General features: G+C 39.2%; 1 protein-coding gene and 1 long non-coding RNA gene across 4 annotated transcripts in view; one reads left to right on the top strand and one right to left on the bottom strand.

Annotated features, from left to right (window-relative positions):
- Positions 1-1,879: 1,879 nt before the first annotated feature.
- On the bottom strand, positions 1,880-4,431 carry LOC140942312 (uncharacterized). Its single transcript, XR_012166529.1, has 3 exons — positions 4,298-4,431; positions 3,372-3,470; positions 1,880-2,071 (listed from the first exon to the last, which is right to left on the bottom strand). It is a non-coding gene; the product is annotated as an uncharacterized lncRNA (long non-coding RNA).
- A 2,793-nt stretch (positions 4,432-7,224) lies between these two features.
- LOC140941787 (MAP kinase-activating death domain protein-like) overlaps positions 7,225-12,851 on the top strand; it is a 35,971-nt gene continuing 30,344 nt past the window's right edge. The window contains exons 1-2 of one of the 3 annotated variants that reach the window (XM_073390800.1): positions 7,225-8,344; positions 11,176-11,424. In XM_073390800.1, coding sequence (XP_073246901.1) covers positions 7,517-8,344; positions 11,176-11,424 — 1,077 coding nt within the window. In that variant the 5' untranslated portion in view covers positions 7,225-7,516. The remainder of the gene's footprint in view (positions 8,345-11,175; positions 11,425-12,851) is intronic. The other 2 variants (XM_073390801.1, XM_073390802.1) reach the window with 2 other exon arrangements.

The following is a 12,851-nucleotide window of genomic DNA, read 5'->3' as shown; positions in this document are numbered from 1 at the left end:
ATTTTTGTCTTCTCTTATTTATTAGTACGAAATTATACTCCGCAATATTTTACCAATGATAAACAACACAAGAATACACAGTAACAATTGAAATGCCGATCAGTTAAATAATCTTAAAACTTGGGAAGAAGGAACATGCGTGTCAGTCTAGCTTTCCAAAGGCGAGTAGCCAACTCCATTAGCAGCTGTATATGGCGCGCAGTTTGTTTCAAAATATTTGTTATCGTCAACGTGATGTTTAATGTGGCGTCTAACGTGTCCTGTAAAATGAGCTGTGATTAGAGTCCACCAACCATCGGATGTTTATTTTTCACCGTGATATCATGTTCCTGCCGTGATGTGACCTTTTCTACTTTGATATCATTTTACTTCCGTGATATAGCATTTTCTTCCTTGATATCATTTTACTACCGTGAGGTAACATTTTCTACCTTAATATCATTTTACTACCGTAACGTGACTTTTTCAGCCTTGATTGCATTTGAGGTCAGTTAGGTCTTAAAATGTTGAACATGGATCACGGAATTGTGAATGTTGATGTTAGGTGTTCGATACGCGAAATGTTAACTGAAAAATTGCAGAACTGTAATGGTTTCTTTACAACGCACCGCTATCCCCCTTTTCTAATATTCCGACAAAGACAAAGAATTTTCGTTCAATTTCCGAGAGCGACGTGAAGCAGTTAAAAAACCGACACGAGACGTTTTAAAATTCAGACGAGCGACATGGAACCCTCCTACCTTAGCAGAGCCTCAGTAATAGCTTGCTGCTAAAATTGCGCATCTCGTCTCTCTATTCCCTCAGTTCCGCTTGCTTATCACCGGTCAATCGTATTAGGTTAGGTACGAAAAGCCAAAAATGACCAAATTAACCCGTTCAATAAGTAAAAACAAAAAACGAAAAGTAACATGACTAGAATAATCGCAGAGTTTAAATGACACCCTTTCATTTCCCCTTTGACAATACTGGGAAAAACCCGAAGAGACGAGAAAACAGATCTCTACGCATGAGGGTCAAGGGTCTTCTAGGGAATACCAACTCGGCGTAATTGAAGTGACTTCTAGATATTTAGATTATGATAAGGTAAAAAAAAGTTTTTAATACCGCCCCCTCCCCCTTCCCTCCACTGTTAAGTTATCATCATCATCATCATCATCAGCGATTGCGAGAACTAAAAGAGTTGAGGAATCCTCATTATCCCCTCTTCCAAAATGAATTCACGTGAAAATATTTAAAATTTTCACTTTTCGCGAATAATTCCTGAAATTTTCTTCAATTTCATGTTTGACAGAAGGCAGAAAATAATATTCTGCTCATGTGTAAATGACACCATAGTTTTCTCCTTCTTGCGATCGCTGTGACGTGAAAATGGCAGATCGCTCAGTGATTCTGAATCAGTGATAAAACAATTATTCGCGAGCGTTATAACAACTAGTTTATCGATCCTTTATTTCATTTTACAGTCAAGGTAGGTCAAGCGTACCCCCCTTAAGATTCTATTAATGAATTGATTAATTGGAAAATGAATCCGTTTTTAGTGTCAAATTCAAATCGGCATTCCTGCATGCATAATAAGCAGTGAATATTTTATGAGATCTTCTCTGTATTTGGTCAGATTGAAAATGTTTGAATGAATAAAATTTCTTCAAAGACATTTACATCAAATTCAGGAAAACTGAGTTTGCAGAAATTTCACAACTGCCTAGCGTGAGAATGCAAGAATGCAGAGGTGAATCTGAAATCTACATCTACCAAGGGATTCAACTTTCGAATAACAAATTCATTAATGGAATTTCGGGGGGCACGCTTGACCTGGCTTGACTGTAATAATAATATGCGTTAAGCAATGTTGGCGGTTTCGTTTTTACGCGTCGTCGTGTCGTCATTGGCTAAATTTATCGTCCGGACTGCGTGTGCTGAATTAATTTCTTCTAAACACAGCACTGTCGAGACTGTACTGGGGACCCACAGGGCAACCAGCCTGGCGGGCAATTATTCCAATAGTAAGTCCCCTCCACACCAAAGCAATAACATGGACCAATCGGATTGGCGTTCATTCCAACTCCGTCTACTAAAGAAATTAAGAAAAAACGAATTGGCTGTTGTGAGTATTAGTTACCATGACGTCGTCCCCAGGACTTTACCCTGAAAATAATGGCAGCGGTCATTATTTTAGGGAAAAGCATGTGTTTCAACTACTGCCGGCATACCGTATTTACTCCAATAAGCATTTGGGAGGAAAATAAGTGCCGCATTTGGTAGAAAAAGTTAATAAGCGCCACGGCCCTGCTATAGTCAAAAACAAGACGTTAATTTTGTTAGTTTAAAGAAATAGACCGTAGTTAATACGTGCAATTCTTTGTCGCATCCAACTTTTTAAATAAACGCCGCCGCCCTCGAATATAAGCGCAAAGAATTTAATGAGTGCTGTGGTGCTTCTTCGAGTAAATAGGTAAACCTTGTTCTTTTACCTTGGTCTTCATTAATATGCACAATATATCCTTACAAGGTTTGACTGTGACCAGTTAATGAAAATCCGTCAATACGTCCAAAAAGGACGCCTTAAATTTAGTAAAGATCCCGAGTTTTCACTCTCCCCAGACGTTCGTGGGGGTTCGTCACGCGTTCCTGCCCCACTGACTTAGTGCGCCAAAGCGCGATCAGATGACGGTACTCACGTTATTCCCCTGCTATCTGTTAGCAAAATTGGCCGTGTAAAAGTTGTCCTCTTTTGATTATGTTATAAAATAACCTTCTTAAATAGTCTTGTCGGATAAGACAAAAAACCGTAGGCCCCGTCTCACAGCTCTTTCAGTTTACTGATCCTTCTGGGACGTAAAAGGACCCACGCTGCTGTTCGTAAAGAGTAGAGACCCAGGTGGTGTGGTACAATTTTTCATGGCCTGGGTGGGTAATGAAGGGGATGATATCAATTTGGGAGGTACATAAGACCTGTTTCATCCCCTGTCATAGTGACGCGTGTTGAGTCACCTTGGCGAATTTCAATAAAGTAAAGTTGGACGTTTTAGAGAATTAGGCATTACAAACCCGAAGAAAATTTCGTCTCTAAAATTCACCATATTATAATTTTTGAATTAGTTTAATTTAAATTTAGATTAGATACTCGGCAAAGGTTTCTCATTATAATGGATGAGAAGGACCGTCTGACATCCACTTTTCTCTTCTTTTATACTGACAGCAGCGAGAAACTCCCTAAGAATATCTATAGGGGTATGTGGTGTTCAATGGGATCGCGATTTTTTTTTGTACTTTTTGAATTGGAATACCGGAGGACGCATGTTTAAGGAAGACGCGAAAGTGGCATCGAAGCCTACAAAAGTCGAAGTCTATGTTGAGAGGTTAATGCTTACCTTGGTAAAATGGCTTTGGAGGCAAAGCATTTATACACAAAAAAAATCCCGCCATCAGGAACACCATTAGGATCAGGAACTTTGCATCCATTGTTTAATCTAAAAATGATAATAAGTCGCCCCACGTACTGTATTAAAAGGGAATCCAAGACGGTTTTACATCCTCGATTCCTCGCCGTGAATTCCGGATTCCTGGTACTGGATTCCATCCTTTGTCAGTGGAACTTGGATTCTAGATTCCAGGATTTCAGACTCCGGATTCCTTGGGCTCAACTCGTGATTTCCAAGCCCAGGATTCCGGATTCCACAATCCACAATTCCACATCCAATTACGGATTCTAGATTTACTTACATGGGGAAAAAATAATTGAATTATATAAAGGGTAGAGAAAGCTGTCATTTTGGTCTGTGAAAGGGCTCAGAAGGGCTAACAGATGAATTGTATGTCATGTGAACGGAAGATGACTGGTTATAAACTTGTTCATTTAGATGAAATGTTTCGCTCTCTATTAATTTTTCTACTTAAAAAAGGGTTTTTCTTACTCTTCTCTTTATAGCTTATCAAACATCTGAAATATAGCAAATGAATCGAAATGGCCTGTTCACAGACCCTCTAATTTCTCTTAATAGACCTTCGAACACGCGTATGAAGAAAAGAAAAAGAAGAAAACGTTATGAGGAAGTGAGTTTCGCCTTTGGAGAAGGTACGTGACAGGGCGACTGAACTGACCAAGGTACCAAATTGTAGCTTGGCAATTAAGTGAAAACTTAAAACGCTTCTATTCCGCTTTCACTGCTGACTGTTCCTGTTTTGATATATTTTTACTGATAATCAACAGAAATCCGTTCAGTGTCTGATTTCCCACTGATTGAGTGCTATGAATTGAATACCATGATAAAAGTCAGTTCATGGTTTAACAACTTACCAGAGTGCCTGATCGAGTTTAAGATGCCAAGAAAAATACAAAGAAACAGAATTTCAGTTAGACTCCGTACCAAAATTTTCTCTCACAGCTCGTTCGTAAATAGTACGCGTCCGCCTGACTTCTGAGAACTGTGCGAACGTGTTTGTACATCAGCTTCACGTGCGGGTCTGATGCGTTCAAGGGGCGTCTAGTTTCCACGGCGACAACTTTCTTTTGCCATCTTGTTTACGTTTTAAAGTCAACAAGATGGATCTTTTTTAGAGCCCTGTTCGGCGTCTTCTCAGGTCTTCTCGGTCAATACATTTCGTACCCTGCGAGCAGAGGCCCTTCGATCTTCCTAGATTAGGAAGATCGAAGGGCCTCTGCTCGCAGGGTATACATTTCGGGGACGTATCAGGGACGAAAAGTCGCTCGGATCACGTGACGCGAAACGCATCAGCCGCGCGCAATAATGAGGCCTATTGACTAGGCTAGAAGTATACACAAGAAATGTTTCCCCGAAAATGTTATAAAGCCTGTTAATGAGTATCTCAGCTGGTATCTAGAATGAACTCAAAGCAACGCAAATGCATTCGAAACGGCGCCATGAAATGGTCGTCTTTTCGGTCAAGGGCAAGCCTTTTTCGAAGGGATTTTTCACAATTTTCTCAATAAACTTCGAAACCTTTGTGAGCGTCAGGCCAAACCAACACGAAATCGAAGCGAATTCTGACGGAAAACTCGATCCCAAAATCGAAGATTAATAGACTGACCAGTCTTCATCTTGAAGCCAAGCCTTTTTCTAGCTATAGAAATTTCTGTGCAATTATATTTTGCCGGTGTTTTGACTCAGGATGACCATATGCTGCCTGTTTTAGGAATGTCTTTTTCAATCTCGTTCCCAGAGTCCGCGTTGCTTTGTCAACCTGAACGGGCAACGCTGACCAAAAGGATCGCGGCCTCTGGGAACGAGATTGTGTCTTTTTGTACTTTTTTGCTTAGTCATCAGCACTAGCGTACGCACTATTTTTACCGACTTTAAAATGACCCAACAACTGACATGTCCAGTGTACCAAATTAACGTACTAGCGAATATAGCGCTGATAACTATTGTTCTTACGTACTAGCGCATTATTTTTACCGACTATAAAATGACCCAACAACTGGGATGACCAGCGTACCAACGTACTAGCGAATATAGCGCTGATAACTAGTGTTCTTACGTACAAGCACACTATTTTTACCGACTATAAAATGACCCAACAACTGGGATGACCAGCGTACCAACGTACTAGCGAATATAGCGCTGATAACTATTGTTCTTACGTACTAGCGCACTATTTTTACCGACTATAAAATGACCCAACAACTGGGATGACCAGCGTACCAACGTACTAGCGAATATAGCGCTGATAACTATTGTTCTTACGTACTAGCGCACTATTTTTACCGACTATAAAATGACCCAACAACTGGGATGACCAGCGTACCAACGTACTAGCGAATATAGCGCTGATAACTAGTGTTCTTACGTACTAGTGCACTATTTTTACCGACTATAAAATGACCCAACAACTGGGATGACCAGCGTACCAACGTACTAGCGAATATAGCGCTGATAACTAGTGTTCTTACGTACTAGCGCACTATTTTTACCGACTATAAAATGACCCAACAACTGGGATGACCAGCGTACCAACGTACTAGTGAATATAGCGCTGATAACTAGTGTTCTTACGTACTAGCGCACTATTTTTATGGTATGGTATAGATTCTTCTGGGCGAGATGCATTTCACTAATAAACCGGTTTAATAGCAGTTTAATAAGGTTCTAGGGGTGTGTAGTTTCCATGGCGACAGCTTCACTTGGCCCGATGACAAATTTCCTTTTCAAAAGAAATTTATCACAGCTTCATGTCCAAAAAATAATATGTCTTCCAAGTACATAGTATATCAAACGTTATCGAAACAACAATCACAAAGTGGCTGTGAGCCCGTATGAGCCACAAAACTCGGGAAAAAATTATGTTTTTAGTGAAATCTATATCATAAGTTTAAGTTTTTGTTATTATTTTTTAAAATTATCTGAATTTAAGTTTTATTTAATTAAACTTTATTGACAATGTTATCCCTTTACGAAATAATTTTATTTTTGAAAAATCTATTTATTTTCCTGTAACTCCTGATATTTCTCACTGTATTTTGAGATTATGACACAAGTAGTTCTATTGTTTGATACGAAATAATGTTTTGACGTCATAGATCAAGATTGATCTTTTACATGTTACACATCATGCCTGTTGAATAAAAGAAGAAAACGGAAAAAGACAGAAAAAAAATACTCAGAACACTTTTATAGTTGTCTGCATTGTTTCTTCGCTTCCATACAGCCTCACTCGGGCTGATGTGCCGCTCTGCATGGTATAAGTTTATGGGAACTTCAATCTTGAAAAAAGTATTCATTTTCACTATTTAGCGTCTTTTAAGACGCTAAATAGTGAAATGTTAAAAAACGGGATTACTATTTTAATACATTTTGCCTTAAACAGGGTTAGAACGATCGAGGGGTTTCAGTAGCAGAGCCCCAACCAATCTTCCTTTAAAACTCCACCCCCCCCCCCGGCCGCCGCCCCTAACATCCTGGAGAAGTGTCTTCCCTTATAAACAACCGGATGGCAAAACCGGCTTTTCCGTTTTTTTTTTCGAGTTAAATGAAGTTTGAAGAAAACTCATTAGGCTTACAAGTTTTCAAAAACCACAATTATAATCCTGGTTTCAGCCTTCCTTAAGTTTGTCCACGGCCGTTCCTCCTGTTGTGTTTTCTGTATTATTGAAACTTTTCCCACCACTGTCTGCCATTTTGATAAACTTCGTGACACAGCTTCGATTTTTTCTGAAAAAAATGTTCTCAGCAAACCGAATTAACATGAGTTTTTCGTCTGTGAAATGATTTAGTTATTGAAGCAAAACAGCGTACACCTGGTGTGAAAAGTGAAGTAAAAGTGAATGGATGAATGAAATATTTATGCACAAATTGATCGTGACGTCACAACATGCGGGGTATCGCGTTATCACGCGTGAGGAATAAAACAGTGCGGAAAATACTCACGCCTGCCGGTGCTTACTGTGCAACTGTCGACACGATTGTTATGCATTGATTAGCTTTGGAAATGACCGTCACGGAGTTCTTGTTCTTGAATCAATCTTGTTGGGTTTTATTCGGTGGTTAAAATTCAAATAATGGGCTCTGGATCCGCGTCCACTCAATCTAGGCTCATAGACTACCTTGTTGTTGTTGGCGTACGGAAACCGACCGTCGACTCAACTGAGACTCCGGTGCTTTTACGGCGTTTTCCACAAAAGGATCATAAAGACTTCGTTCTACCTGGAGACGTAGTTTTCTTTTGCCAACCGGAAGGATGCAGTACTGTAGCGAAAAAGTTTTCTTTGCGCGAAGCGAACTCGTTCGCGTTTACGTTGACTGAGAAAGATTCTGGTAAGGTTCGTTATGGAATTTGTGTTAATGTGTTTCGACCTTGTTCGAACTTTATTCCCAAGGAAAGAAACGATTGCAGGGAAAGAATTCTAACTGTGCGGAAGAGGTCTCGACACAGACGAGATTTCTGCATGAGTTTGACATCCTTGTGCATCATATCGCATCATCCATTCTTTCCGACATTCAGGGAGTGCCTATTTTTCCTTCGCAAGATGATCGACTCGAGGACGGGAATTACCGGGAGATTGGACAAAAACGACAACCTTCTTCCAGGCTTGAATAGCTGGTCCGTGTTTACATGTACCGAGGACCAGAAAACAAGCCATTTGGCCGGCGATATGGATGAAGTAGAAACGTGGATTCAGCGATTGTTGCTTGCACAAGCTCCCGTATCAGGACGAACACGCGTGGAAGTTCAACTTCACTCTCCGTCTACCTACCCGCCATTAATTTTTGCTGCCCCTGAATCGAACCGGTTTCCACTTATAGATTTTCCAATTCATATTCCTTTGGAGCTTCTTGGTGTGGAGACATGTCTGAAAGTTTTAACGTGTATTTTACTGGAACACAAGGTAAGCTACATGTAATCTTATGTAAGTCTCACTCGATTGAAAACAAACAAGCTTCCACGAAATGTCCTGCCGCACCAGCAGGTGTATAGAGTAATTTTCATGTGATTTTACAATATTTAAATTCTGTTCTTTGCCATCGTTTTTATTTTTGGCAGTTTTTTTTACTTAAATGGAGACCAAACTAAGAGAAAATGAATTTAAACTGGTTAACACGCGTTTTGTTATTCCCTTCGGGTAGCTAAGTGTAAAGCTCAGAGCAAAGAAAGATTTTGTAAACAAGAAGCGTGTTTCTTTGAACCGTCTGGGTTTTTTCGAAAGAAGCTTATATCCATATTGCATATCCACAACTGTTATCGATATTTTCCCTTTTTTACACGTTTCTTTTTGCGTGAAAATGATTTCATTTACACCTGCCTTGTCTTGAAAGATTGTAATGAATGTTTACATTCGTTCGGGACCGCTGCATTTGTTGACATGGCATAGCTAAGAATATATTGATCTTGCAGAATTTTAAATATTAAAATCCTGTAAGTTTATTTTCTGCTGTTGAATTAAACATTGAAAGGCGGGTTAAAAGAATTTTTAGCCGTGCATAGCACAAAAAAAATGCAGATCTGCTGGGAAGTAATAAGTACTTTCAGTATTTAATAAATATTGCAAGTGTGCTTTATGTGCACTTTAATGGCTTTTTTTAGATGATGACGAAGGATAAAATTTTTATTTATTTATTTTTTAAAAAGTAATGCTGTAATCTGTTACAATAAAAACCACCATTTACTTGCTAGTGAATACCAAAAAATAATGTGGGAAAACTGTAATACCTTTTTTCTGAGTTTTGAAGACTTAAAGATTGTGATATGATGATCTGTTGTAAGATAAAAATAAATGGATAAATAATAATTTTTCAGCCAAGGTGATTTCTAAGAAATAAAATTCTCAATCTTAAGGTTGATAACAGCTTTTGAAACTTCCCATATGACTGTTTGGCGTACAAAAGAGTAATACTGTTGTGCGGTACAAAGTTGTTTGAATTTTGATCACTTTTAAAAAGTAAAATTGCATGAAGGAATCTATTGCTTCCACTTCTGAGATGCAACATGCAAAGAAAGTAGTGTCCGATAGCCCAGGGCTAGTGGATTTTGCTATCGGGTTAGTGAATTCTGTTTTTAACTTGCCTAACGGGCAAGTGATGTTTTTTGAGGAATTCGAATAACGGAACTGTGAAAATCAATTCTGCTAGTCAAAAAGCTTTTGGGGCTAGTTGAACTCTCAAGTTGAGACACCAAGTTTACCTTTTCCATCATTAATAATACAGGGTAAAATTTTGTCAGTAAAACTAAAGTCAGTGTTATAAGCGACCCAAGTGAGCAACATTTTTATGACACAAAACTGCACTACTCCAAAAGACTTCATGAAAGTCTGAATTGACCCTGGTTGCTCTTAAAATTAGCCTTCCAAACTCTTTTAACCAGGTTAGGTTTTGAAAAGCATTTTATCTATGGGGAAAATTTGCAGGGGTTAATTCACTAACTAGGGGCAAACACACTACTGGGTGAAACCACTGCCTTCCAAACAAACCATTGCAGAAGGTTTGCTATGAATCTCAACTTCCTTTATGCAACTGACGAACTGAAAGGCAATGAAACCTATGGTGAATGGTTGGTCTGTGTTAATTTAATGCAAGTACTATAGTCTGCATGGAAATGGATGGATTATCTTAATTTATTATTGGGTATCCTTTAATTTTGTTACAGTATGTCGATGTTGTTAAGGGCCAGGTTGCAAGGGATTTTGTATGGCAATTTGGTAGAAAAATGTTACTAGCTACAATAGCACAAGTTAAGAAAAATAGTACCTTATTTCCTTGCCTACATGTACATCAAAGTAAAAGTTACGGTCCTGGTACAAACATGTGGTCGAATGCAAATTGGGAATTGTCAATTGATGAAACTTAAACCCTATTGGTGAATTGTTTGGTGGTGGCTCATAATTTACATGTATAGACATCAAAAGAAGTACATATTATCTGTAAGGGTTAAAAGTATTTCGTTAGCATGTAATCCATACAGCATGCATGCTAAGCATACCAATAAAACAGGTGTCATATACATGCACTGGTTCTATTTTTTTTTTTTCTACGATTGTGGACACAGCAGCTACAGATGGCGAAGTCTACTTCTCATTAAAGTTACAAATAAAACAGACTCTACTAGCAAGCGGAAAAATGCAAGATCAAGTTCTTATATCTTTTTATAATTCACTGATCAAACCTCTGGTCTAGTAATTGGGAAGTTAAGCTGCAGCAATCGAGGACTTATTGGGTCTTCTGTAAGATTGTTGCAGTCATTTTGCCACTCAAGTCACTCACGTGGTACAAAACCACCAGCCATGCTGATGAGCAAAAGATTCAATGGGATGAACAAGACAAACAAAGGATATTACCATTTTCAAATGAAGGAAGCCTTTCGTTTGTCATCTCTCACTGTGTCCCTAATGCACTCCAGCTTGGCAGTTTTATACCAGGGCCGATTTGTTCAAAGGTGGGTTTAAATAAACCAGGGTTACTGCAAGATTTGAATTCAGATTTGAAAGCTAAAAAAGCATTTCAGTTTTAATTATTTTTGTCTACAATAAGCTCTAAAAATAGTGGAGAAAATTATCCGAGAATTAATGCTTTTGAACACAAGAAAAAGAAACACGGGTTAGATTTAAATGTAACCCCCGGTTAAGCGCTAATTGGCCTTTGACCAGTTGGGCCCAGGTGAAGTAGCTGCAAAGCTAGGGCCTATGGTGCATGTACATGTAGTTAATGCTCATTTTGTCTTTCTCAGGTTGTTGTTCAGTCAAGAGACTATAATGCATTAACTATGAGTGTGATTGCTCTGACGTCTCTCTTGTACCCTCTGGAGTACATGTTCCCTGTGATTCCCTTGCTGCCAACATGCATGAATAGTGCCGAGCAGCTGTTGTTGGCTCCCACACCATTTGTGATTGGTGTTCCTGCGAGTTTCTTTCGATACAAAGCTGAAGGATTTCAAGTACCAGCTGATGTTTGGGTTGTGGATCTGGATTCTAACAAGGTAGGCAACTCATAACAATTAAGCTTTTAAAGGGGCTACATCATGATATGTAAGTATCTATTAACCAACTGCCTGGCTTAACCCTTTAGGTCCCAAGAGTGTCCAACATCAATTTTCTCCTAACAACATCAGCAGATCATCAAGAGTAAAGGCTATGTGAATTACTAAATTGATTAACAAAGGAAGAATGCTTTAGTCTGAAACCAAATTCTCTCAACTATTCTTAAAAGAAATGTATGGAGATCAGTCTGGAGAATTTGTATGTGAATCTTGGGGCTTAAAGGGTTAAGTGGAAGGTCGGTGCCTGGGGGGATACCCCTGGAGGGGCTTCCACTGTAGCCAGCCAACTTGGAGGGAAATTTACATCTCAAAATCGATTGGGCTAACTTATAGTAGGAAGGAAATTTGTCTCAGTAATTTGCGTGAAGTTTTTACTTTCTGAACTTGCCATGAGGATCGACGTAGATCTTTTTGAGACTCAACCCTTCAAACTTAAAACACATAAAGTACAGAACTCTGTTCACACGAAAAAATGAATCGTAGCAAAATTCCGGTAAAAGAAACCCAAGCCAAGAGTGAAGAGTGAACTATGCAAACAGCAATTAACTGTAACACTTTTTTACTGCAATCTTTTTGGCACACATAATATTTCTTTGGCAAATAGAAACAATTACAGGTTACCGTACTGTTTTTGCTTTGTTTGTTTGTTTTTTGTATTTGAGGACAATTTCCAAGTATAAGCCCTCAGGAGCTTATACCATATTTATTCGATTAACTGCCCTGGGCAGTTATTAAATTTTTGGACCTTGAGAGTGGGCGCTTTTTTGAGCTGGGCGCTTATTGAATTTTCACCATTTTCAGCAAGTGTAGTATGTTTCTTTTGCAACAAAACAATAAATGGTAATAACAAAACGCGCATGTGTAACAAAACAAGGTTTCTGTAAAATACTCTGAAGAAAACCTGGTCTTTGTGGAAGTCTCTTATTGGGTAGAAGAAGGTGGGTGGGCGCTTTTTTGAGTTTGAGTGGGACGGGGAGGGGAGGTGGGGTGGGTGCTTATTCGAGGTGGGCACTAATTTGAGGTTGGGCGCTTATTCAAATAAATACGGTATTCTGAGTGGCGATTTAACGGACCAAGGTGTTTTGGCGTTAAAAGTTTGGGGGGCTTATTTTTGGAGGGGCTTATACATGGAGAGGTTAATTTTCAGAGTTTTTTGGCCATTAGGTCTGAAAATGAGGGAATGATGTTTCAAAGAACTTAGCTCCTAAATTCCCCAGCAAGGGTGGGGCCATGTCCCTCACCCCACTACCCCCTCTCCCCCCCCCCCTCCCAGGAAAGGGCACCTCTGGTGCATATTTTTTGCCTTACTGGCCGTGAATGGTGCTTACCTGCTGAGCTAGAATTTGGGGAGAATGCCGAAAAATCAT

The sequence above is a fragment of the Porites lutea genome, chromosome 6 (assembly GCF_958299795.1).
Source record: "Porites lutea chromosome 6, jaPorLute2.1, whole genome shotgun sequence".
Classification (NCBI taxonomy): Eukaryota; Metazoa; Cnidaria; class Anthozoa; order Scleractinia; family Poritidae; genus Porites; species Porites lutea.
Note: the sequence above shows the minus strand (reverse complement) of the source record. Positions and strands in the feature narration are given on the sequence as shown.